This window comes from Cydia splendana, chromosome Z, assembly GCF_910591565.1.
Source record: "Cydia splendana chromosome Z, ilCydSple1.2, whole genome shotgun sequence".
Taxonomy (NCBI): Eukaryota; Metazoa; Arthropoda; class Insecta; order Lepidoptera; family Tortricidae; genus Cydia; species Cydia splendana.
Window position 1 is genome coordinate 45,462,828 of NC_085987.1, and position 23,517 is coordinate 45,486,344.

General features: G+C 39.4%; 1 protein-coding gene across 1 annotated transcript in view; it reads left to right on the forward strand.

Moving 5' to 3' along the window:
* LOC134804153 (alpha-1,3-mannosyl-glycoprotein 4-beta-N-acetylglucosaminyltransferase A-like) overlaps positions 1–23,517 on the forward strand; it is an 88,666-nt gene that overhangs the window by 58,814 nt on the left and 6,335 nt on the right. Inside the window, exons 3-7 of the mRNA XM_063777099.1 lie at positions 16,454–16,566; positions 18,746–18,848; positions 19,815–20,023; positions 20,931–21,043; positions 21,803–22,031. Of these exons, the coding sequence (XP_063633169.1) occupies positions 16,454–16,566; positions 18,746–18,848; positions 19,815–20,023; positions 20,931–21,043; positions 21,803–22,031 (767 nt within the window). The remainder of the gene's footprint in view (positions 1–16,453; positions 16,567–18,745; positions 18,849–19,814; positions 20,024–20,930; positions 21,044–21,802; positions 22,032–23,517) is intronic.

Genomic DNA, 23,517 nt, shown 5'->3' on the forward strand with positions numbered 1-23,517 from the left:
GCTGGTTTAATGATGATTAAGTAAAGTTTGTTGATAAAGTTCAAATATTTCTCCCCTAATTTTTATGTTTGTCTCCAACAACACCTTCCTGCTGGATGATACCACGTGATAAAATACCTGTCACTTTTTAAAACCGCGGGATAGAAAGTGACATCTAACGCGCGTTTTATCACGTTGTCATGTACTTATACGAGTACAAGAACCACCATCCTATCCGTACTGTAATCATGCTTTTAGCGCCATATTAGGCTTAATTAAATTTCCAAAATATCCCAAAGTTTCTTCCTAATGTGTGTAGAGACAGACCAAGAATAGTCTGCAGCGGATTTGATAGCCCACGCAGTACAAGTGTTATTTTAAACGTCAAACTTCTATGGAATTATGACGTATAAATGACACTTGCACTGCGTGGGCTATCAAATCCGCTGCAGACATTTTATGGACCGACTCTATTATCATAATTCCATACGCTTTGTATGGCGGTAACACAAAAGAATGATAAAAAAATCGTAGACAGATTAGTTACTGGTCCAAGAACACTCCTCATACAGATGTAGTGCATAATTGTTTTCCATCGTATTTTCTCGGAAACGTTTGTATTTGTCATGCTACTTCAGCCAACCTCAGTACTTTTTGTATCGAGACTGACTAAAATAGCAAGACATGTTCGTACGTTTCTGTGAAACAACTATGGAAAATAATTATGCACTACATAATAAACTAACAATTATGGGCTCAAGACAGCGGCTTGGAGAGCGCTGGTGAAAAGTGTCCACATTCGTCACGTCCCTCAGCCATGAGGATACGACAAAGAAGAGAGAAGAGAGATACCTCATATAAAAATATCTTCTATGTTATTAGTATAGTTCATAATAAATACACCTCCACTAGTTCGTATGCTCATTAGCTACCAAAGGGCGCATTAGACTGTGCAGAAGGATCAAACCCTCACTGCCCCAACGTGTGGATACACACCGGTGATCCTTACTTAACTATACAGGGTGACATGACACATGTTCGCAAATATGTTAATACCTACCTACATCACCTACACACAACATTGGGAACAAATCATTTAACCAAATATTTTGACATTGTGTTTTTTTTCTAGTCACACTGATTCTGTCCCGTACAGAATCACAACAAGATATAGTCGGTCCTCCTAATAAGCCACGACTGAGAGAGTTTGTGTACCTCATATATGTAATAATATCGTGTTAAAGAAGTTATTAAAAGTACAAAACTTGCAATTGTCTCGCTTAACTTCAAACTCAGGTAAATCTATTCGACCCTCTCAGCAAATACCTTTTCTTAATACAAAAATTGCATAATCGGACAGAAGGATTTATCCAATATTGAAATTAAGCGACTCAATTATGGTACAGTTTAAAATAAATCCTGTCAATATAATTATAGACTAAAATACTTTGAACTACAAGTTAACATAACTTCTATAAAGTAGGTATGAGTATTAAAGTACTATTTCCGTACTAATGGGACAAGTTTTCATATGACGCGTTCCATTGTTTCGCTTTTTACACGACTGCCCAAACAAAAAGAGTGTATTGTTTTCAGCGTTCATGTTTGTATGTATGTGAGTTTCTTTATTCCACCTTAACTTCTGAATGCCTTAACTGATTTAGACGTATGATACATCATTAGAATCCTTACGTCATCCCGGGTAACATAGGCTATGTGACGTCATTATAAAAACAATATGGCGGACTTAATACGCCATATTACGCAACCTTTTGAAAAAAATATCGTGCAAACCTATCGAGTAGGGTATCAAAATGAAGGGCTGAAAGCCAATTGATAATATATATGCAACATGTGGGTTTAAGTTTCATTTTGAGAAAGTAAGAATTGACAATATATGTTAAGAGAAGCTAATCTCATAAAACCAAATATTATTATTGAATGGGATACTTATTAAAATAAAAGGAAAGGGTTTGATCGCTGATCATAAAAAAATATAATTATATTATATTAGGTAGGTACATACTACTCATAGTTTTTAAAACATGTTAGTAATTGCGCTTATGGAATCGAAAAGCTTATAATATAATTTCTATTTATGAATCGATACGATACAGAGTCCGTCTAAGCTAACTCTGCACCGACTTTGTCAGAACAAATCGTGAAAGTATCATTATAACCGTACGGTTTGATTTAATTTTAACATTTATGATGATGACATTTTTTTTAAGGCCGAAGGGTGAGCTCCACCTAGGGCCTACGGCTCAGAGCGTAAGAAAGATGTGCGCTTCCTGCAACTTGTCCAAGTATATGCACTCGGTCCAAAGCCAGGCGCCAAAGACGCCCCCACACTAAAAGGGTCAGGCGTAGCCCGACGCACGTGACACGCTATACGCTTACCAAAGCCGGGCGCCTTTGGCGCCCTCATACTCAAAGCATCGGCCGTAGCCCGACATACGTGGCGCGTTGTACGCGTTCCAAAGCCGGGCGCCTTCGGCGCCCTCATACTAAAAGAGGTTGGCGTAGCCCGACGTATATACGTGGCGCACTGCGCGCGGTCCAAGGCCAGGCGACTTCTACTTTCTCATACTAAAAGTGTCGGGCGTAGTCCGACGTACGTGACACGCTGTACGCATACCAAAGCCGGGCACCTTCGGCGCCCTCACACTTAAAGGTTTTGGCGTAGCCCGATGTACGTGGCGCGCTGCACGCAGTCCAAAGCCAGGCACCTTCAAATCTCTCATATTAAAAGTATTGGGTGTAGCGTGACACGCTGTATGATTACCAAAGCCGGCCTCATACTCAAAGCGTCGGGCGTAGCCCGACGTACGTGGCGCGCTGTACGCGTTCCAAAGCCGGGCGCCTTCGGCGCCCTCATACTAAAAGAGTCGGGCGTAGCCCGACGTACGTGGCGCGCTGCGCGCGGTCCAAAGCCAGGCGACTTCTACTTTCTCATACTAAAAGTGTCGGGCGCCGAAGGTGCTCTCTTACTCAAAGCGTCGGGCGTGTACGAGGAGCGTTATACGCGTTCTAAAGCCGGGCGCCTTCGGCGCCCTAATGGTAAAAGAGTCAGATGTAGCCCGACGTACGTGGCGCGCTGCACTCGGTCCAAAGCCAGGCGCCTTCGACTCTCTCATACTAAGTGTCGGGCGTAGGCCTACATACGTGACACGCTGTACCCTTACCAAGACGCCTTCAGTGCCCTCTTGCTCAAAGCGTCGGGCGTAGTCCGACGTACGTGACACGCTGTACGCATACCAAAGCCGGGCGCCTTCGGCGCCCTCACACTTAAAGGTTCTGGCGTAGCCCGATGTACGTGGCGCGCTGCAAGCGGTCCAAAGCCAGGCGCCTTCGACTCTCTCATATTAAAAGTATCGGGCGTAGCGTGACACGCTGTATGATTACCAAAGCCGGCCTCATACTCAAAGCGTCGGGCGTAGCCCGACGTACGTGGCGCGCTGCACGCGGTCCAAAGCCAGTCCCCTCAACAGTCTCATACTAAAAGTGTCGGGCGTAGCCCGACGTACGTGACACGCTGTACGCTTACCAAAGCCGGGCGCCTTCGGCGCCCTCATACTCAAAGCGTCGGGCGTGTACGAGGCGCGTTGTACGCGTTCTAAAGCCGGGCGCCTTCGGCGCCCTAATGGTAAAAGAGTCGGATGTAGCCCGACGTACGTGGCGCGCTGCACTCGGTCCAAAGCCAGGCGCCTTTGACTCTCTCATACTAAGTGTCGGGCGTAGGCCCACATACGTGACACGCTGTACCCTTACCAAGACGCCTTCAGCGCCCTCTTGCTCAAAGCGTCGGGCGTAGCCCGACGTTCGTGGCGCACTGTACGCGTTCCAAAGTAGTCGGGCGTAGCCCGATATATGCGGCGCTCTGCGTGCCTTTCTGTACTGAGGACGCCCTCGCAAAAGTAATATAAAGTGACTTCAAATGTTTATTAACGAAATCATGACCCCAAAATTAATTAAATAAATAAAAAATTAAAAAACACGACTGCGAAAAAGCGAACTGAAAAGATAAATATATTTTTTAGTTGTGTTAGTTACTCAACTTAATGAATGTAAAAATTCTAAAAAGTATAAAATAAAATAAATTATTTAAAAATTAAAAAACACGACTGCAAAAAAGCGAACTGAAAAGATAAAAATAATTTTTAGTTGTGTTAGTTACTCAACTAAATGAATGTAAAAAATTATTAGAATATGAGTGTTTAGTGAAGGTTATAAACAACAAACGCAAAAGTTTAATGCTCATTTAGGATCGTGACTGTACCTGTGTATTTTATTTCAATTGCAGTCGGGGACCTTTTAAATGGGAAAATGTCAATACATCAAGGTCCCCGCCAGCCGCCATAAGGTACCTCTTTTGCCGTGGAACGTCACATATCTTTACTATTTCATATCTAGTGAATCTCTAATTCATTTCCCGAATCGCGCCGCTAGGCTAGGGGTATTCCCTAAATTCTAGTCGACGCGTGTTGTCGTTCGATTTGCAATAGGTCGGATTTAAAGTGGTCTTCACATTGGATGCGGATGGCGGCACGGCGCTCCGTTGTGCGAGCGGAACACCGCTACAAACGTACATAGCACTGTCTCGCTCAAGCCAACGTGCGGATCCACATTAGTGTGATAACCGCATTAACTATGTATTTACAAGGTTACAGCCATCAAGTATGTAAGACTTAGGTACCTAGGAAATGTTTATAGCCGTCCATAATAGTCTGTCTATACTATACTTGTACGTAAGTACGAAGCTAATGGGCCTAATGGCTACTCGCCCATATAAGCACATAGCAGATGTATTATATAACAAACAATGCTGTGATCAGAGGAACTGAAGCATTACTGTATGTATTTGTGTCAGTATTGTTTTATTTCATGCCGGCTCTATAGTCTGTAATCTGTATGAAAAAAATACTCTTGATGGAAAGATCCTTTTTGACTAATAAAACGGTACGGTACGGTACGGTAAACGGTTTTTGACTAACAACACAACTAAAAATTATTTTTATCTTTTCAGTTCGCTTTTTCGCAGTCGTGTTTTTTAATTTTTAATTAATTTATTTTATGTACATATAATTAAACGGAAAAGTACGAGTAACTCTATCAACTAGGAATACATCTATACGAAAAAAAATATGCTAAAAGAAAGATAAATATATTATAAATGCGAAAGCACCTTTTTCTGTATATCTGTTACCTCTCTATACGCTTAAACCGCTGAATGACTATACAGTGTACAGTCAAAGAATTTAATTTCCATTTTTAGGGTTCCGTACCCAAAGGGTAAAAACGGGACTAGTTCTGTTAACGTTGCCTCAACCCTAAAAGCTTTTGAAACTATGGGAAGTCCTGAAATACGGGAATTTTGACACCGTGACTATATAACGTAAGGGAAACCAACAAAAACATAAATGTGAAATGAGAGCCAAGTTCAATATTAAGAATATGTGTTGTTGTTGACTCGCTGACAAAAGAATTGAGATCTATATTGGTGCCAAGTTCTGTGCTGTGTAGAAAATCCTGAAATTATAAGGATTTGTCTTGGCTAGTTTTTACGTATAGGTTATTTATTATATTTGACTAGGTACGTTACTTTTCTAAAATTTGGTTTGTTGGTAAAAACTAGCCAAGACAAATCCTTTATAATTTCAGGATTTTCTACACAGCACAGAACTTGGCACCAATATAGATCTCAATTCTTTTGTCAGCGAGTCAACAACAACACATATTCTTAATATTGAACTTGGCTCTCATTTCACATTTATGTTTTTGTTGGGATATCATTACTTTTTGTACAGAAATTACTATAGTAAGTATTCTATTCATCATGAAAGCAGTTTGCCTAAGCTGAAAAGGAGACCCTCGCTAACGCGCGGTCAGTTGTCAAAAAGTTTCATTTTGTATGCGCCTAATAATCTACCTTGATGCCAAATATCAAGTTTCTAAGTCATCTAGAAGTGGGTTAGGTTTTTGGTCTATAAGTATTAATTTTTTTTTTCTATCTAAATATCAATAATTTCGAGTTTTCAGATTTTTCCCTTTATATACACCTAATAGTCTACCTTGATACCAAATATCAAGTTTCTAAGTCATCTAGAAGTGGGTTAGGTTTTTGGTCTATAAGTATTAATTTTTTTTTCCATCGAAATATCAATAATTTCCAATTTTCAGATTTTTTCCTTTATATACACCTAATAGTCTATCTTGATGCCAAATATCAAGTTTCTAAGTCATCTAGAAGTGGGTTAGGTTTTTGGTCTATAAGTATTAATTATTATTTTTTCCATCGAAATATCAATAATTTCCAGTTTTCAGATTTTTCCCTTTATATACACCTAACAGTCTACCTTGATGCCAATAAAAGTGGGTTAGGTTTTTGGTCTATAAGTATTAATTATTATTTTTTCCATCGAAATATCAATAATTTCCAGTTTTCAGATTTTTCCCTTTACATACACCTAACAGTCTACCTTGATGCCAAATATCAAGTTTCTAAGTCATCTAGAAGTGGGTTAGGTTTTTGGTCTATAAGTATTAATTATTTTTTTTCCATAGAAATATCAATAATTTCCTGTTTTCAGATTTTTCCCTTTATATACACCTAATAGTCTACCTTCATGCCAAATATCAAGTTTCTAAGTAATCTAGAAGTGGGTTAGGATTTTGGTCTATAAGTATTAATATTTTTTTTTTCCATCGAAATATCAATAATTTCCAGTTTTCAGATTTTTCCCTCTATATACACCTAATAGTCTACCTTGATGCCAAATTTCAAGTTTCTAGGTCATCTGGAAGTGGGTTAGGTTTGTGATCTATATGTCAGTCAGTCACAAAAATGCCGGTTTTTACACGTTGATTTATCAATAACTGTATGAGCTATTTTTATGAAATTTTGTATTTTGGACAAGCTAAGGGGCTTGAATACATGTGCCAAATTTCATTTGTGTAGATTAAGTAGGTTTCAAGTTGTGAAGGGGTCAAAAGTAGCTCGAAATGGTTCGTGTAATATTACACACGGTTGCTGCGTCGCCAGTTCCTTTTTCTTTGAACTTGGCTGGACACGCTGCCGCGTGTCTAGATATGACATGTGGACTTTTTTACATTTTGGACATTGTGACACCTAGACATTCTAGATACCGGATATTCGGCCTGACCATCTGCCGAATATTCGGTATCCGGCGGCCGAATATTCGGCTGGCGGAACTATACCTACATTTCGGTTTTTCAGGTGCGCATTGTGCAGATTTTGAGCTGTTTCCTAGTGAACGTTCGCGTGGACTCATTTCTAGGTTCGAAATGAGTGTGCGTGCAACGTGCGAGTCATTGGATGTTTAAAAATTGTTTTAAAATAATAAACGAGTACGATTATGACCGTGACTGTTTCTTCGATCCAATTTGTTTACTCCGAAATCCAGCAATGTTACTATCCGGTATCCGGCTGCATAGTAGGTAACTAACCGGTATCCGTCCGGATATTAAAGTATGGCCGGATAGGCCGGATACCGGATAGTAACCGAATATTCGGTGCATCTCTACTCATAACATCCGGACTTAACGACAAATGGGTATTGTTACATCTAGACTTTCCGTCATCAGGCCATTATTACATTCGGACTAATTGTCGATGGATATTATGATACCTAGCCTTTCTGACACTTGGACATATGCCCTTAAACGTGGAAAAGTGCCCCTGTGGCCTATTTGTTGGATGAATGTTTGATGGTCGTATCGTTGTGCCATCTTATAAGCATTGTTCGTATTTTGTCGCCCGAGTTCTCCTATTTGCTCCATATAGTAGATAAGGAGATATGTCTTAAAATAAACATTTATCTAGTCTAGATACATGTGTACATTTTAGAGGGAAAAAACGCAAATAATCGGCGCCGGCCTTTTCGAATTTTATATTCAAAAGTATATTCATTTTTTAAATGCAGAATGGAGTTTACATATTTTTAAATTGAAACTGATATCGAAAGTACTAGGATTTAGTAGTGTAGTAGTAGTGGCCAATCGGGGAATTGGACAAACTAGTAAATTTTGTAGTGGCCGTTTGGGGAATTGGGCAAACTAGTTATTTTAACAATGGTCGTTCAGGGAATCGGACAAACAAGGAATTTTTACAGCGGCCGTTCGGGGAAACTGGACGTAGAAAGAATTTCAACAGTGGTCAATCGGGGAAATGGCCGGTTAAGGAAACGGACGAACTAGGAAATGGACCATAAAGGAATTTGGAAGGTAAACGTTCAGGGAAGTGGCCGTAGGTGACCGGGTCCGATTTTTATAATGACATTGGAATCCTTCTGTATTGCGCGCATTCGCTTTAAAAAATGCTTTGGATGAAATAAAATTGAAATGGTTTAGTTATTCATAACTGGATGAATTTCAACAGGTCCAAAATTTACATAATTTTGATGGGATTTTTTATTTTTGAAGTTTATGTCTAAATTATGTATCGATAATACGTAACTAGTCACAATCGATATTGTGTAGTAATGGCCTTTCATTATACAAAGTAGTTTTCGAGATATTATGATTTTAATAATTTGGTTGTCACCAAAATTAGATTTACTGGCCACCATCCCTATTAATCCTATTATAGTCTGTATCTTTTGGTATTTCAATAAAAGTAAACGAAATCTACCCTCAAATGGCTCCTTAAGCCAGTTGAGGGTAGATGAAAACATTACACGATCAAATAATGTAGGTTAAAGTCAGTGCGATTACAAAATGTGAAATTTTGTTTTATTGTAAAGTATTTATTTTTTACTGGTAATCAATGCACTTAGTCATTAGTGATGTGAATACAAAATATACATTTATGACAGCAAATACAAAATTACTTAGTTATGGCTCATAAGTATAAATTTTGGTGGTATTAAGCAATTTTGGTTGAATTATTCCTAATTTTAATTGAATATTAAACTGTGAACATTGTAAGTTTTTATTACTAGTTTGTAGGTAGGTATATTATGTTAAGGTCAGTTGTCATTTATAATTTTTAAATTTATTTTTCCAGTTTGTAACTCATATTTTAATTGTAAATAATTGTATTACTTAGCTATATTTTAAATATCGTAAGCCGTAAAGGTACTTCATAGCTGCTGCATTGAAAAAACACCCTATCACCTGTACTAATGTATTTACACCTATGATGACGAAATAAAATTATTGATTATTGATTGGTGGTTTTCAAATTACCACCAAAACCACCAAAATTGATGCACCAAAATTAGAACCATTGCATAAAAGTATATTTAAAAGTAAACCGTATCACTCACATCAGTTTCAAGTTTATATTTAAAAAAAAAAAGAAACTATAAACATGCTTTAAATACAATTCACACAAAAACAACTACTTTTCGGTCATTAGTTAGATACACCACCAAAATTGTATTAAAAAGTATTTTAATACACCAAAATTAGATACTTACGCGTTTGCTGGACAGATCTAGCGTCATACGACACGTGCATCATCGTTCAGTGCCGGAGCAGACCTGAATTAACAGGTTACTCCACGTTTGTTAGCCTTGTTGCGTTTCGTTCGACCATAAAATTCATTTTCAATATTTACCACGAAAATTTACTATTTTACCAGGACAACTAGTAATGCTTAGTTTAGAGTATCAATTCATGTACTAATCTTCACTTTTATTTTCTTATAATATACGTAGACTAATAACGAGTAAAAGTTTGTGAAGTTTTAGTTAAATCAATGGATGTTATGGTTCTACTATAGAAATCATTAAAGAAAAACGGATTCGGGACACTACACCAAAATTATAATTACGGCGAAAAAAATTTTTTAAATAAATAACAACACTATTATAACATTTTGCGATTTGGCTTAAGATAATAATTTGTGTAAGGTTTTCAGAAAAAAAATACCATTGTGAAACAATTAGTCCACACTGTCATTATCAGCTCCGCCGCAAAAAAAATTCGTTGAGATTATCACCCAACTCACGTAACTGTTCCTATATGTATATAAATATAAAAAGCCTAATCTAATAGTACATTACTGCAGACGCCGTTTACATTTAAATTAAAAAAAAATTACTTCCAGGCCTAGGCCTTCATTTTGTATGAAATTCCTTTACAGTCCTCTCTAGTTGCTCGGCCCGAAACGTGATACTTCGAAGTCTGTTATAACGCACGTAGCGATGACATTTCATTGCATGTTTGAGAAAAATATTTTACTATTCCAACAATTTTCTTTTGATAAAAATGCTCGGTAACTAAGTACAACTAGCGACCCGCCCGGCTTCGCACGGGTTACACAAAACCTTAAAAAATTATACACCTTGACCTTCCTCAAAAATCACTCTATTGATAAATGAAAACCGCATGAAAATCCGTTCAGTAGTTTTTGAGTTTATCGCGAACATACATACACACAAACAGACAGACGTGCCGAGAGACTTTGTTTTATAAGGTCTTATATGTACAGTCACCACACGAGATTATTATGCCATTTATAGGGTTCTTGCTAAATTGGAAATTCTATAGCGTAAGTATTGAAAAACCAATAGGGAATATTACGCGAAAATGTGCGTAGGAGGCGCCACTACTACTATCCGTCACAATCTGGGGGTCTACCGCGAAACAAGAAAATCGAAATTTTGTTATCTAACCTCTATATCACTCTTGCATATTCGAGCGATAAAGAGGCAGATAACTAAATGGCGATTTTCGCGTTTCCCAGTAGGCCCTTGTTAACAAACCGACTTGACGCATCAATGCCATATTATGTATTTTATTTTCTGTGAAAACTTGACAAAAAACAGTTTGAGGTTTGGTTTCCTAAAGGAGCTAGTGCTGCACTCTGGCGGCAGAACATTGCAGTAATACCCAAAAGATATCCAAATTGGCGCACCAATCGCGGAGCGTGATGGTACCTAGTAATTTTAAGCGAGCATTGAGAAAACTTATTTGTAATAAGATTTAATCTTATTTAACAAGTATGAAGTTTTAAGGAAGTTTTAAACTTATTAATAATATATTATCCATACCTTTCATACACTTATTATATTTAAGTAATAAAACTCATGTACGGAGTGAGTACTCCAAGCTTACTTGTTTATATGCAATTGTTTACTAAATATTTAATGTAATATCATTTTTTTTTTAATTTATAGGTATCACATTTCCGATTGCAGGCAATTATTTTTGGCTTAGTACGAAAATTATATATTTTTATTTCCAAAACAGTCCCTTTTACCCATCCTGTATATCAGACGGCCTCGCCCCATCACATATAACGAGACGCCGCGATTTTATCACATTCTAAATAAACAAGAAAACGTGGCTTCAGTTTGACAAACAAGCGGCCTTCGTAGATATTTACAGGTAGACCAAGAGAAGTCTGCAGCGATTTTGATAGCCCCCGCAGTGCAAGTGTTATTTATACGTCACAATTTCATAGAAATTTGACGTTTAAAATAACACTTGCACTGCGGGGGCTATCAAAATATCTGCAGACTTTTCTTGGTCTAACTCTATAAGGGCTGATTTAGACGGCGCGCGAACTCGCATGCGATTTTAGTTACATTGCGGACTGTTCGTTACGTCCACTTCAAGCGACCGATCAAAAACTGCAATGTACTGAAACTCGCATGCGAGTTCTCGCATCGTCTAAATGAGTTGATTGAGAGATTGAGATCTCACGTTTAGTGAGAGTGAGAGAAGAGCCTCTGTGGCTGGCTACCACCAGTTTGGCACTGACAAAAACGCTATAGAGTATGCAACTTACCTTCTATGCATCTCGCTCGTACTAGTTATATGTGTGAGCGAGATATATAGAAAGTAAATTATGTTTAGCGTATGTCAGTTTTGACACTGTCAGTGACTCGTGGAATGGGTACTGAATTCACGGCGCCATACTTGTTCGTCGTGTACACTCACCAGCAATAATATTTTACACAACGAAGGCGGCAAAAATATCTGACACGATCTTATTTGTAAAGTGTCATTCTATGGAACTTGCTAACTATGTAAACAAACCGCCATATTGAAACTGTCAAAAATTATGGAATTTACTAGGGACTTTTGTTTACATAGTTAGCGAGTTCCATAGAATGACACAGTGCAATAAGAGCGCGTCACATATTTTTGCGGCCTTCGTTGTGTAACATATTAGTGCAGGTGACTGTACCTTCCCACCGTGATTTAAGTAGCACTATAATTAGATGCATTCCCAGGCCTTGTTACGCACTAATCATCACTTAGAGCCCTACGCGCAACGCAGCTCAAATTGAAAACACTAACGTAAGTCTAGAGATAGACCAAGAAAAGTCTGCAGACGCAGACGCAGTCCAAGTGTTATTTAAAACGCCCATGATGCGAGCAGTCAATGACACTGCGAGCGAGACGGCAACGCCCGTGCGATAAAGATATGAACTGGCCCCGTAGACAACATGCCAGTCGCTAACGCTCCGTAGCGAACGAAACGCAACTGTCACTGTCACACTAATATGGAAGAGTGATAGAGAGACACAAAGCTATTCGATGGCGACGCGCAAGCAATTGTCACCTTGGCTAGGCCACCAGACGGGTTAATGTACGAAATACTTTGTGCTAGCGTCCGTAGTTTAGTCGCGTTGTATTAGCACGACCACATTAGGTCTACGTTGCGTTATTTTGTAGACTTTTCTTTGTCTAACTCTATGACCTTTCCCACGGGAACCATTCACTGTTGTTGCAACTACGACTACAGATGTAGAACATAATTGTTTTCCATCGTATTTTCTCGGAAACGTTCGCATTTGTCAGGCTACCTCAGTATTTTTGTACCGAGACTGACTGAAATAGCAAGACACGTTCGTACGTTTCCGTGAAAATACGATGGAAAATAATTAATCCCTACAACTATAACCACAGCTGATCCTAATACACACTTGCAATGACAAAGTGTGAAAATGTCATCATTAAATGTAAAATTTCTATAAAAATATGACGTTTAAAATCCTCTCTTTGTTGAATTCAAATCGGTGCAAAGTAAACTTAGACGGACTCCATGAACGGTAGTAGAAATAAAATAAAAATATTGTCTTTTCCTGTTAATGTGTACTTTAATCAGTAGCCCGTCGTTTTGATGTATGGGAACCATATAAAAAATTACATTAATATCGGCAAATCCGCGGCGCCGATAGACTGCCCGCCCACCGCCGTTCCTTTGTTCAGCTATTTATATGCCATTGTAAAAGGCCGTTTACACTACAAAGTAATTTAACCCTTAGAGCGTTTTCATTGTCCGATCCGATATCGGATAACGGATGATCTTTGGAGAAAAAAAGCTCCTAGAAAATGCCCTATAGCATTAAGTCCGTTCAATTTTGCATTTAACGCTTTCTTTTGAACAATGAACAATAATTAAATGTTTTTGACTTAAGGGGCCCACAGATTACCAGTTCGCCGGACGATATCGGCCTGTCAGTTTGTTCGGAGCTGTCAAATTTTGCGTTTAACTGACAGGCCGATATCGTCCTACGGACTGGTAATCAGTGGGCCCCTTTAGCGTCACTTGCACGATCCCTGGTGCAAGTGACCCTTATTGTCCTATGTCCCCTGGATGGAGCAGAGGGCCAGGGCGCCATCTAGATCGGTCTTGAGCTTCGTGCTTGAGTTCGGTCCAAGTCTTCGCCTTCGCCTCTGCAATAATACTCAGGCGCCAGGTCTGCTTTGAATAGAACAGAAGAGAGCGTTTATTCGAGACAAAATAAAAGAAGATAAAAAATAAGTTTATAATAAACTAAAACCCGACTACTGCAAATCGCGCTCTAAAAAGTATGATACAAGATTTATCTGAAATTATCATACAGGAAATATTATAAATGTTATAATTTTTAATAAAAAAATACAACTAAATATAATTTACTAAATTTTTTATATAGTTATATACAGAGATATTCAGAGAATAGCCGTGGTCGTATGCCACGATTATCAACTTTAAGGTAACGGCTATCCTCGGTTTTAGTTTATGAACTTATTTTTTATTTAATTACTTTTGGGGTCATGATTTCGTTACTACTCGTAACTATTTGAAGTCACTATATAAAACTTTTGCGAGGGCTTTAAGAGAGGGACTTGCCGAAGGCGCCCGGCTTTGGACCGCGTGCAGCAAGCCACATACGTTTTAATGCAACTAAACCCGATCTCGTAAAAAAAATTGTCTGTTTCATACATTTTGGCTGATCTGGACTTCTATACCTATTCACGTTGTTAAATATTGCAGGTCATTTAGAAAAACATCCTGTATAGTGGCCAAACAAATTCCTTTCGCAAAAACGTTCTTGTATCGCCGTAGTCGGGTAACCCGCAGATAAAATTCAGAGCGCTTGTAGATTCCTAGTAATCCTAGTTCTAATTACCTACCCGATAAATTAATGTTTTATCGGGTGCTTGGAAGTAAATACGAGTGCAAAAGCTAACAATATGTATATATTTGAAATGTGCTAATTAAGCCCTTTCAAATGATATACAACACGTCAGCATTACTTAATTTTGTTATGTTCATTATTTTGTTACGTGATATAGCCTATAACCAGCGGACGATTAAGACGATTCGAATGACATGTCGTTTGTCTAATTATAATGAGAACTTTAGAAGTTATGAGGGAACAAATGAACATACATACATACATACCCACATACATACCGTTCAAAATCATAACCCTCCTTTTGCGTTGCCGTAGTCGGGGAAAAACAACACGTAATATAAGCCACTCAGCATGATGCTTACTGGGCTAGCGCTGGTCGGCAATGTTTCCTCTTTGCTTGGGCATTCCAGTCTAGGGCTTGCCTCGGCATGTGGTCAGGATCCCTTCGGAGTGTATGCCTAATCCAACTCCATTTCCACGGTGCTTGATCTGCTGGTTAATCAGGGCTCATTGGAGATGCCATCATTGGTTAATGATGGCAACTCCACAGGTTAGCATTAGATATTTTCTCGGGCCGGTACAGTCAGCAGCAAAAGTTGCTAAGCAGGCCAGGTGTTCAAAATGATCTTGAAACTACTTTATGGTTAAGAGAATAAGATCGTGTCAAGGTAATTTTGAACGCGTCGGCCGCTTAGCAACTTCTGCTTCTGGTTGTACATATAAACCTGCCGAGAATATTATTTCAATAAAATCGAAAAAAGTCAAACGAAAGAACCAACGTAGTTATAAGCTGCTTATTAACTAAAGGGAAAAAATAAATTGGAACGTAAATCTTTGTATGGCTTAAATAGCCATTACCCTGATTGAAAAGGGGTTGGAAATGGGTCGTTAAAACGGGGGTGTCAAGGTAGGGTGAACTCGGTCAAACGCGTAAGTTAATAAAAACAACGGGTTGCACTCCGGGAGTGCCGGCAGAAATGAAAACTCAATGACATTGTAACAGTTTTTCGATCAGGTCACGTATCCGTCTTACGAAGCGTCTTACGTCTTACGCTCTCGCGAGTTCAACATTTTTTCCCCATCACAAAAAGTGCACAGCGCCGCTAAAGAAGTTTTCACTTCAATAACCATTTATTCCTACAGGAATATATATTCCAGAGACCTAGAGTATGGTAATAAAAACCGTGCATAGGGCGTCCGCTAGCTGGCGCGGTTGCGCGGAACGGGTGAGCGGGTGCACATGCTTCGCTCTAAGTAGCTAAGAAGGTTTGGCAATAAGTAAAGGTGCAGAAAAAAATAGCGAGAACATTTCATGGGAATTTTGTAATTTATGAAAATTCTCTTTGACATATCGCTAGTTGTGTTAGATATCGTTTTAATATATAAATAACAGTTAGAGTACAAGTAGCCAGTGGGGATTTGCTCCCCACGTTTTACTGTATTTAATTTTTGTCAGAATCTTACTTTTAATTTAGCACGAATCTGCCCGAGTTCACCCTAATATACGGCTTCAACCTACTATTCAATCATGTTGCCGCCCGCCCACCAGTTTGCTATATATATCGTGCCACTTTGCGCCCTAGTGCGTTTTCCATTTACTGTAGGCGATGTGTTTGTGTAATGTATCTCTATTTTTAGTTCCTTTGCACTATCTGTTGACTTTTATATGAGTTTTACAATACCCGCTCCATAATTAACGGACTTATGGCCGAAGGGTGTCGTTTCTCGGAGGTTCCGGGGCAAACTGCCGAATCCGACCAAGACCAGACGGTTCAACGGAGCCACGCCGTATTGTCGCCTAAATAGTGTTTAGTTTAAAGTTTATAAAATGCATATAGGTACATACGTTAGTCTGTAATGTATTTGTAATATGGGCCTTGTTGTCAATGTTGCCTGATTATATTTTGAATAAATTAATGAAAGTCAAAACCATTCATATACGTTACAGAGATTTAAGCCACCACTTTTGTTCCGAGCACCTCGACGGGTTTTTAAAGACGTTCACCTTACGTTTCACGTCTAAATAGTAGACTTAAACCAAAAACTACCTTGCCTTGCCTTGTCCAACTAAGCTACCGATATTGTTCCAGCCCGGCTGACTCGAGAGGAGGAGATGGAAGCGCGGCTGGCCCAGATGCAGGCTAATCTCCAGTTTCTGGACACCCTGTATCGTGCCAGACAGGTCGAGGTTTTTAACTTGCAGGTGAGCGCAAAGGTTTTAGCGTAGGCCAATTCGAACGAACACTGATATCAGAATGACATCGTTCATTTCGCTCGTAGTTGTCCATCACAGTGGCTCAGTCGCTCAAATATCGCTATACACTGCACACTTACATGGCCCTAGGGCTGGCTCATTCCTAGGCCAAAGTATAGGCCCTTCCGCAGGGGACACAGGGGACAGATCTAGGGGACTTAAGATAGGTGGGTAAGTTTGATTTATTTATCTTATTAGTTTTAATTTATTTAGTGTGTAGGTTAATTTTAATAATAGCTTACCTCGTCTGTTCATAAGTTTTGAGATGACACAAAATTTCATAAAAGTAACGCAAGCCGATTAAATATTTTTTGAAATGTGTCATATTATTTGTATTTCCTTGGATTACACGGGCCTAGAAATCCCGATCTTTTGATAGACTTGCGTGGGGATATAGAGGTAAATTCAACACGTAGAGGAAAAATACTATCTTCTTATGAAAATATCTTCCCGCCACAATACAAGCAAGGTAATTAAATGTTGCTTATTCAGCATAATAGTCGAAGCATTTCTCAATATTTCGGTGTATAATTTGATATTTCATCTATTACAATTAGTGATGGGAAATTGCCGAGAATATTTCCGTTTGAGAGGATATTCTCGGAAATGTTACGGTAACATTACCTAAACTGGCAATTTATCTAAAAGCGCGTGTTTTTTGTATAGAAACTATTTTTTTTCTAATGATGAAATATTTTAGAAATGACCTTGCATTTCATTGCTCTTCAGTGCACAATGGCCGATAACTTTCCACTGAAAAGGGTAGGATCGCTCAGTTTCCTGGCGGGTGTCCAACCGGAGCTTAGAAGATGCAGGCTGCGCATAGTGCAGTTTCCAGATATAATCAATGCAGATTTTCAGCGGACGGTGCATATAGAACAAAACACAAAAAAAATGTACAAAATATAAACTTTATAAGAATTACATATAAGCTTTCCGGTATAAAAACTATTTGATTCTTTCATAGTTTATGACCTTCCTTACTGTCACCCATACGGAACACTCGGTGCGCGAGGCCAAATATTGTATAAAGACGGTCTCCTAGCCTAGTCGGTAGGCGACTGCCTACGAAGCAGGAGGTCCCGGGATCGAATCCCGGGATTTACTTATTTGTGTGTTCATTACAATATTTGTTTCGGCCTTTTAGATGTTATGTATTTATATCTACAGTGAAACCTGGATAAGTGAGACTTCAAGGGACGAGCAGATTTGTCTCACTTAAAGAGGTATTCCACTTACCCAGGCTCTCAGTTAGCCAGGTACAAATAAATTTCTGTCTCATTTACAGAGGGTCCCATTAACAGAGGTGAGAATAGAGGATATATCTCAGTTATAGAGGTGGTTAATAAGGTATTTTGTAATTATCTTTAAATGTTTAGGTAAAATAATCCTTGTCCCTAAATATTTTTTAAGTCTGTTTAAATATTTCTTTGAATTTATTTTGAATGATTTTCCAAAGGATAGATTTTTTCGATCAACATTCGACTTCATAGCGCCTTAGAAATGTATTAAATGAAAATTTGTTTCTTCTTGTTACTTATCAAGATTTCAGCTTTCGTTTCGATAGTTTTAACTACAGAAATTAACTAAAGGAAACTTGAAGTCGTTTAGACACAATTAAACAAATGCGGAATTTGTGGATAGACTAAGAGTTAGTAAGAATACGGAAATAGATCAATAAAGTCCAAGTTATAGAGGTCATAGATTGACGTTATCTCAGATACAGAGGTAATTCGTATAAAATTCAAAAAAACAATTAGGGAAATGTAATTTTATAAATATAGTCTCAGTAAAAGAGGTAAAATACACTCTCTGTCTCAATTATAGAGGTAAATGTGACTATAAAATTACAACAACTAATCCCAGTTATAGAGGTTCGGTTTATCTCACTAACAGAGGTAATTCAGTGCTAAAGTGTCGGGACCGCACCATGAGTCCCAGCTATAGAGGTTTCTCACTTATCCAGGTCCCACTTAACCAGGTTTCACTGTATATAAGTATGTATATCCTAACTTAGTGCCCATAGTACACGCTTTCCTTAGTTTGGGGCTAGATCAATCTGTGTAAGTTTGTCCCCAAATATTTATTAAATACCTATTCATTTATGTAAGAATTGTTTTGTTTTCAGTCCAAGCTCCTGAACCTTGCCAGCTCAGCGTATTCGGAGAAGATTCTCGGCCCGAGCGCTACAATGACGCCTGAGGTGGTCCAACTACTCAAGAATCTCACTGGTAAGTAAACTTTACTAGCGACCCGCCTCGGCTTCGCACAGGTTACACAAAAACTTAACAAATTATATACCTGAACCTTCATCAATAATCACTCTATTGATATGTGAAGACCGCGAACATACAAACACACAAACAGACAGACGCGGCGGGGGACTTTGTTTAATAAGGTAAATATATGTTCGCAATAAACTCAAAAACTACTGAACGGATTTTCATGCGGTTTTCACTTATCAATAGAGTGATTCTTGAGGAAGGTTTAGGTGTATAATTTGTTAACCCGTGCGAAGCCGAGGCGGGTCGCTAGTCAGGTAACAATATTGAACCAATACTTATTGCCAATCTAATTTCAATAAATCAATAACTCATCCGAAATATGCTCTTGGTGTGGGTTTAATACAGCATATTGACGTAAGTAAACAAATTACCAAAATAGCGGGCGAAATATTCATGTATTCTATTAATATGTTAAAATTAGATTAAGCTGGTCCGTTCCATAATAATCTTTACACAGGTGCCTGAATGTTTATAGAATTTATAAATAGTAGCACGGCTACTACCTGTTTGACACTGACATATTCGCTAGCGTCTGCCTTACTTTCTATGCATCTCGCTCGTACTCGCATAATATGCGAATTAGATGTGTAGAAAGTAAGTTAGGCAGACGTTAGCGAATATGTCAGTGTGACACTTCTAAGGCAGTCGTGGTAAGGCTCCAGGTGGATGTGTGAACGATAATAAAGTACAGATGTAGTGCATAATTATTTTCCATCGTATTTTCACGGAAACGTACGAACGTGTCTCGCTATTTCAGTCAGTCTCGGTACAAAAACTACTGTGGTTGACTGAAGTAGCATGACGAATACGCACGTTTCCGAGAAAATACGATGGAAAACAATTATGCACTACATCTGTAATATCATTTGATATCAGAATGTACCTAAGTTTGAATTGGCCTCTTTTTTTAAGGTACCAAAGCAGCCTCCGGCGTGGACCGAAGGAACCTGCAGGCCCAATCGCTCCCCTTCATCTACCAGCTCATGCCCCACCTCTTGGATGACCCCTACAGCCTCAGACCGGCGTACCACATGAGGGGCTCGAGGCAGCTGGCGGAGGTGGTCATTGGCATACCGACTGTAAGGCGGGACAAGGAGAGCTACTTGATGGTTACTCTGACGGTAAGTGCGAAAGGGATGACACGTTAACCTGCAGCCCCAAACGCCCTTCAGCTACCAGCTCATGCCCCACCTCTTGGATGACCCCTACAGCCTCAGACCGGCGTACCACATGAGGGGCTCGCGGCAGCTGGCGGAGGTGGTCATTAGCATACCGACTGTGAGGCGGGACAAGGAGAGCTCCCTCATGGTTACTCTGACGGTAAGTGCGAAAGGGATGACGCGTTAACCTGCTGCCCCAAACGCTCTTCACCTACCAGCTCATGCCCCACCTCTTAGACGATGCCTACAGCCTCAGACCGGCGTAGTACATGAGGGGCTCGCGGCAGCTGGCGGAGGTAGTCATTGGTATACCAACAGTGAGGTGGGACGAGGAGAGCTACCTCATGGTTGCTCTGACAGTAGCCCAAAGCTATGGCGCCATCGCTCGAAAATATTACATTTCATTCATACCTTCTTTGGCCCTGTGTCGAGTAGATGGCGTTACTTTTTGATATTTAACAAATTAACACATGTCAGTGAAACAATAAGGATCAAAGTCAAATGGCGTTCCAACAGTTTTAATCTTCCGTCGACAGATGGCAGTACATTTACTGTGGCTACATAATTTACTCTGATAATCCGCCTCTATTTCAAATTCTCTTTGGTATGATCTACCTATTCAACCCTCAGACTTTACCTCTCTGTATAAAGGGCTTTATGGGCATTTTCATTTAACTTGTACTTTAAAGCGCGACTTAAGTCGTGTTTCTGTATCGTCTAACCGTTACATTCCTGACAAAATGTATGGGATTTGACATTGACCGTCAGTTTTGTAACGATTGCTAACCGGCCGTTAAAGGTGCACAGTTAAGTGAAAATGCCCTTATGTCCCTTTCATCGGATATTAACCTAAATCCTGATGTTCCAGCACCTGATCACCGGGATGACCGAGGCCGACCAGAACGAGACAGTCATCATCGTGATGGTAGGCGAGGCCGACTTGGAGTTCGTCATCAACACGGCGAAGAAAATCGAGACCATGTAAGTACCTACACAGATATATCAGAGCAGCCAAGGTGTTCACAAATATCTGGAATGGAAAACTTTATATCAGGCAACTAGTGGCCCATAGATAAATACCTCTATTGCCAAGGCGTTAGAGCGCCTGTTCAGATATTTATGAGCACCTCGACCGCTCCGATATATCTGGTGGGGACTGTATATATGTACAAGATGCGGAAAATTCCGAGAACTTGTAAACGCTCTTTAAAAAAATTAAAAATTTTCTTTGTTTTTTTCTTACTCTCTGGTCTACCCGTTTTTTTTTAAAGAAAATTTTATTGAATTAGGTTATCGCTCCTAACTCTTATGATAGTCAGAAAATCGATAAAAGTCAAACGAAGAGACATACCTATGGTTAATACAACAAATTTTCGTCTCCGTGGGATGATGACGATGGATAGAAACTATCCTATATCCTTCCTCAGGCCTCATACTAAATTTCATCCAAATCTGTTCAGCGGTTTAAGCGTGAAGAGCTAACAAACAGAATTATTTTCGCATTTATAATATGAAAGCAAGAATTGTGATTTGTGGATGAAATATTTAAAGTTACGTAACCATATTATCATAGTTTGACTACCAGAGTTAGCTGGCAGAGATCCCTTATTTTAAGGGGATAAGTTCGCCTTTGTACATATTTACTATATTCTCTCTGTATTATTTACTTGTTTTATACAATAAAGTGTTTACTTCTACTACTACGAACCCAGCATATAACTTTATTTCCGTTCCTTTCAGGTTCCCTAAAGAAGTCGAAAGCGGTCTCATCGAAGTGATCTCACCATCTCCCTCTTACTACCCAGATTTCGACAGCATCGAGCCTACCCTAGGGGATTCCTTCAAGCGGATGAGATGGAGAACCAAACAGAACCTGGACACGATCTTCCTGATGGCGTACGCGCATAGTAGGGGGACGTTCTATCTCATGCTTGAAGACGATGTTATTGCTAAGAAGAATTATATGCAGGTATAATCATAATCATAATCATTTATTTGCACATAAAGGGTTTTACATAAAGGTGTTATAGAGTTACATGTCCAAGCCTTAACACACATAAGATCACTCTCACTGTTACAATTATTACTTTTAAAGGGATTAAACTAAAAGATTGTAAAGAAAAATACCAACACTATAGTTACAACGTTTATTCGTAAAAGAGGAAAATGGAAATATACTACCCGGGGCCTTAAGGGCCTTAAGGACCTTGCGTACAGTGCAATTAATTTAAATCTAGCTCTTAAAAATTAAATCAGAATCCAGCCAGTTCAACCAGAATAAGAATGTTGGCCGCCGGAGAAGGAAAATCAAAGTTCGGAAAGATCTGACCTGCCCGTAGAGTTCAGAGTACCGGAACACCACCGCATCACATAAGATCGCATAAGGCATCTTCTTCAACCGCCAGGGTCTGCTTTCCTACTCAATCTTTTCCACTTTTCCCGGTATTCGGCATACTCAGGTGGGAGATTGTTCTCTTCCATGTCCGCTGTCACGACGCCCAGCGCTTCTTAGGCCTGCCGCGGCCTAATCTATCTATCTAGGGCCTTGGACAGTGAGGTTGGGCATCTATTTGCGACGTAGTCTACCGGTCTGCGGCGTATATGACCATACCATCGACTTTGGGGTCCTCCCGAAATCATGTGATCATATTTAATTTTGGCCTATTGTTGACCCCCTTGGTGATATTTGGTGATTTTAACGAAACCCCCTCGCCCCCCTCCCCCGTGCCACAAGAGCACGTGGTAATTATTTATTAGCTTTAGCGTCTACGTCACGGATTCCGAGGCTGTCACTGTGATCGTTACGTATGTGATCTAGTCGCGTAACGTCACACATCCATCGCAACATCTTCATCTCCGTGACGTTAAGCTGCTGGACATGTCTTCCGAGGCATCATGTTTAAGAATTTACTGGTGTGGTCTACCTAGCCAAATGGCAATCTTGTAAATGTGGGGAAGACTGGCATGTAAAATGTATAGCCCGGACCCTCGTGGGGCAAGAACTCTCGTACCTATTACAGATGTAGTACATAATTATATTCCACTAGAGTTATATCGACCGTGAATCATTCAATTCAAAACTGTTAGTTATTTTCCTAGTCCCATACACAGTAAGCTAAATAAGGCTTGTGTTGTGGCATAGAGAAATATAGTAAGAGTAGAGTGCTCACTCCATACATCTGTTTTGGTACCAAAACGACTATTATTTTCGCAGTCGACATCTAGCATCGAGTATCGGAATTATCAGTACCGCTACTCGATACTAGAATTCTCTAGTGGCGCGATTCACGAAAATTGTATTGAACAACAATTGACAACTAATATTAAAAGCAGATGTCGTTGAAAATAGAGTTCTATTAGCTGAAAATTGTTGAGCATTAGACTTTTCTGTCGGTACAACATCTATTGTCAAGTAGCAGGACTGATAATTCCGCTACTCGATGCTAGATGTCGAC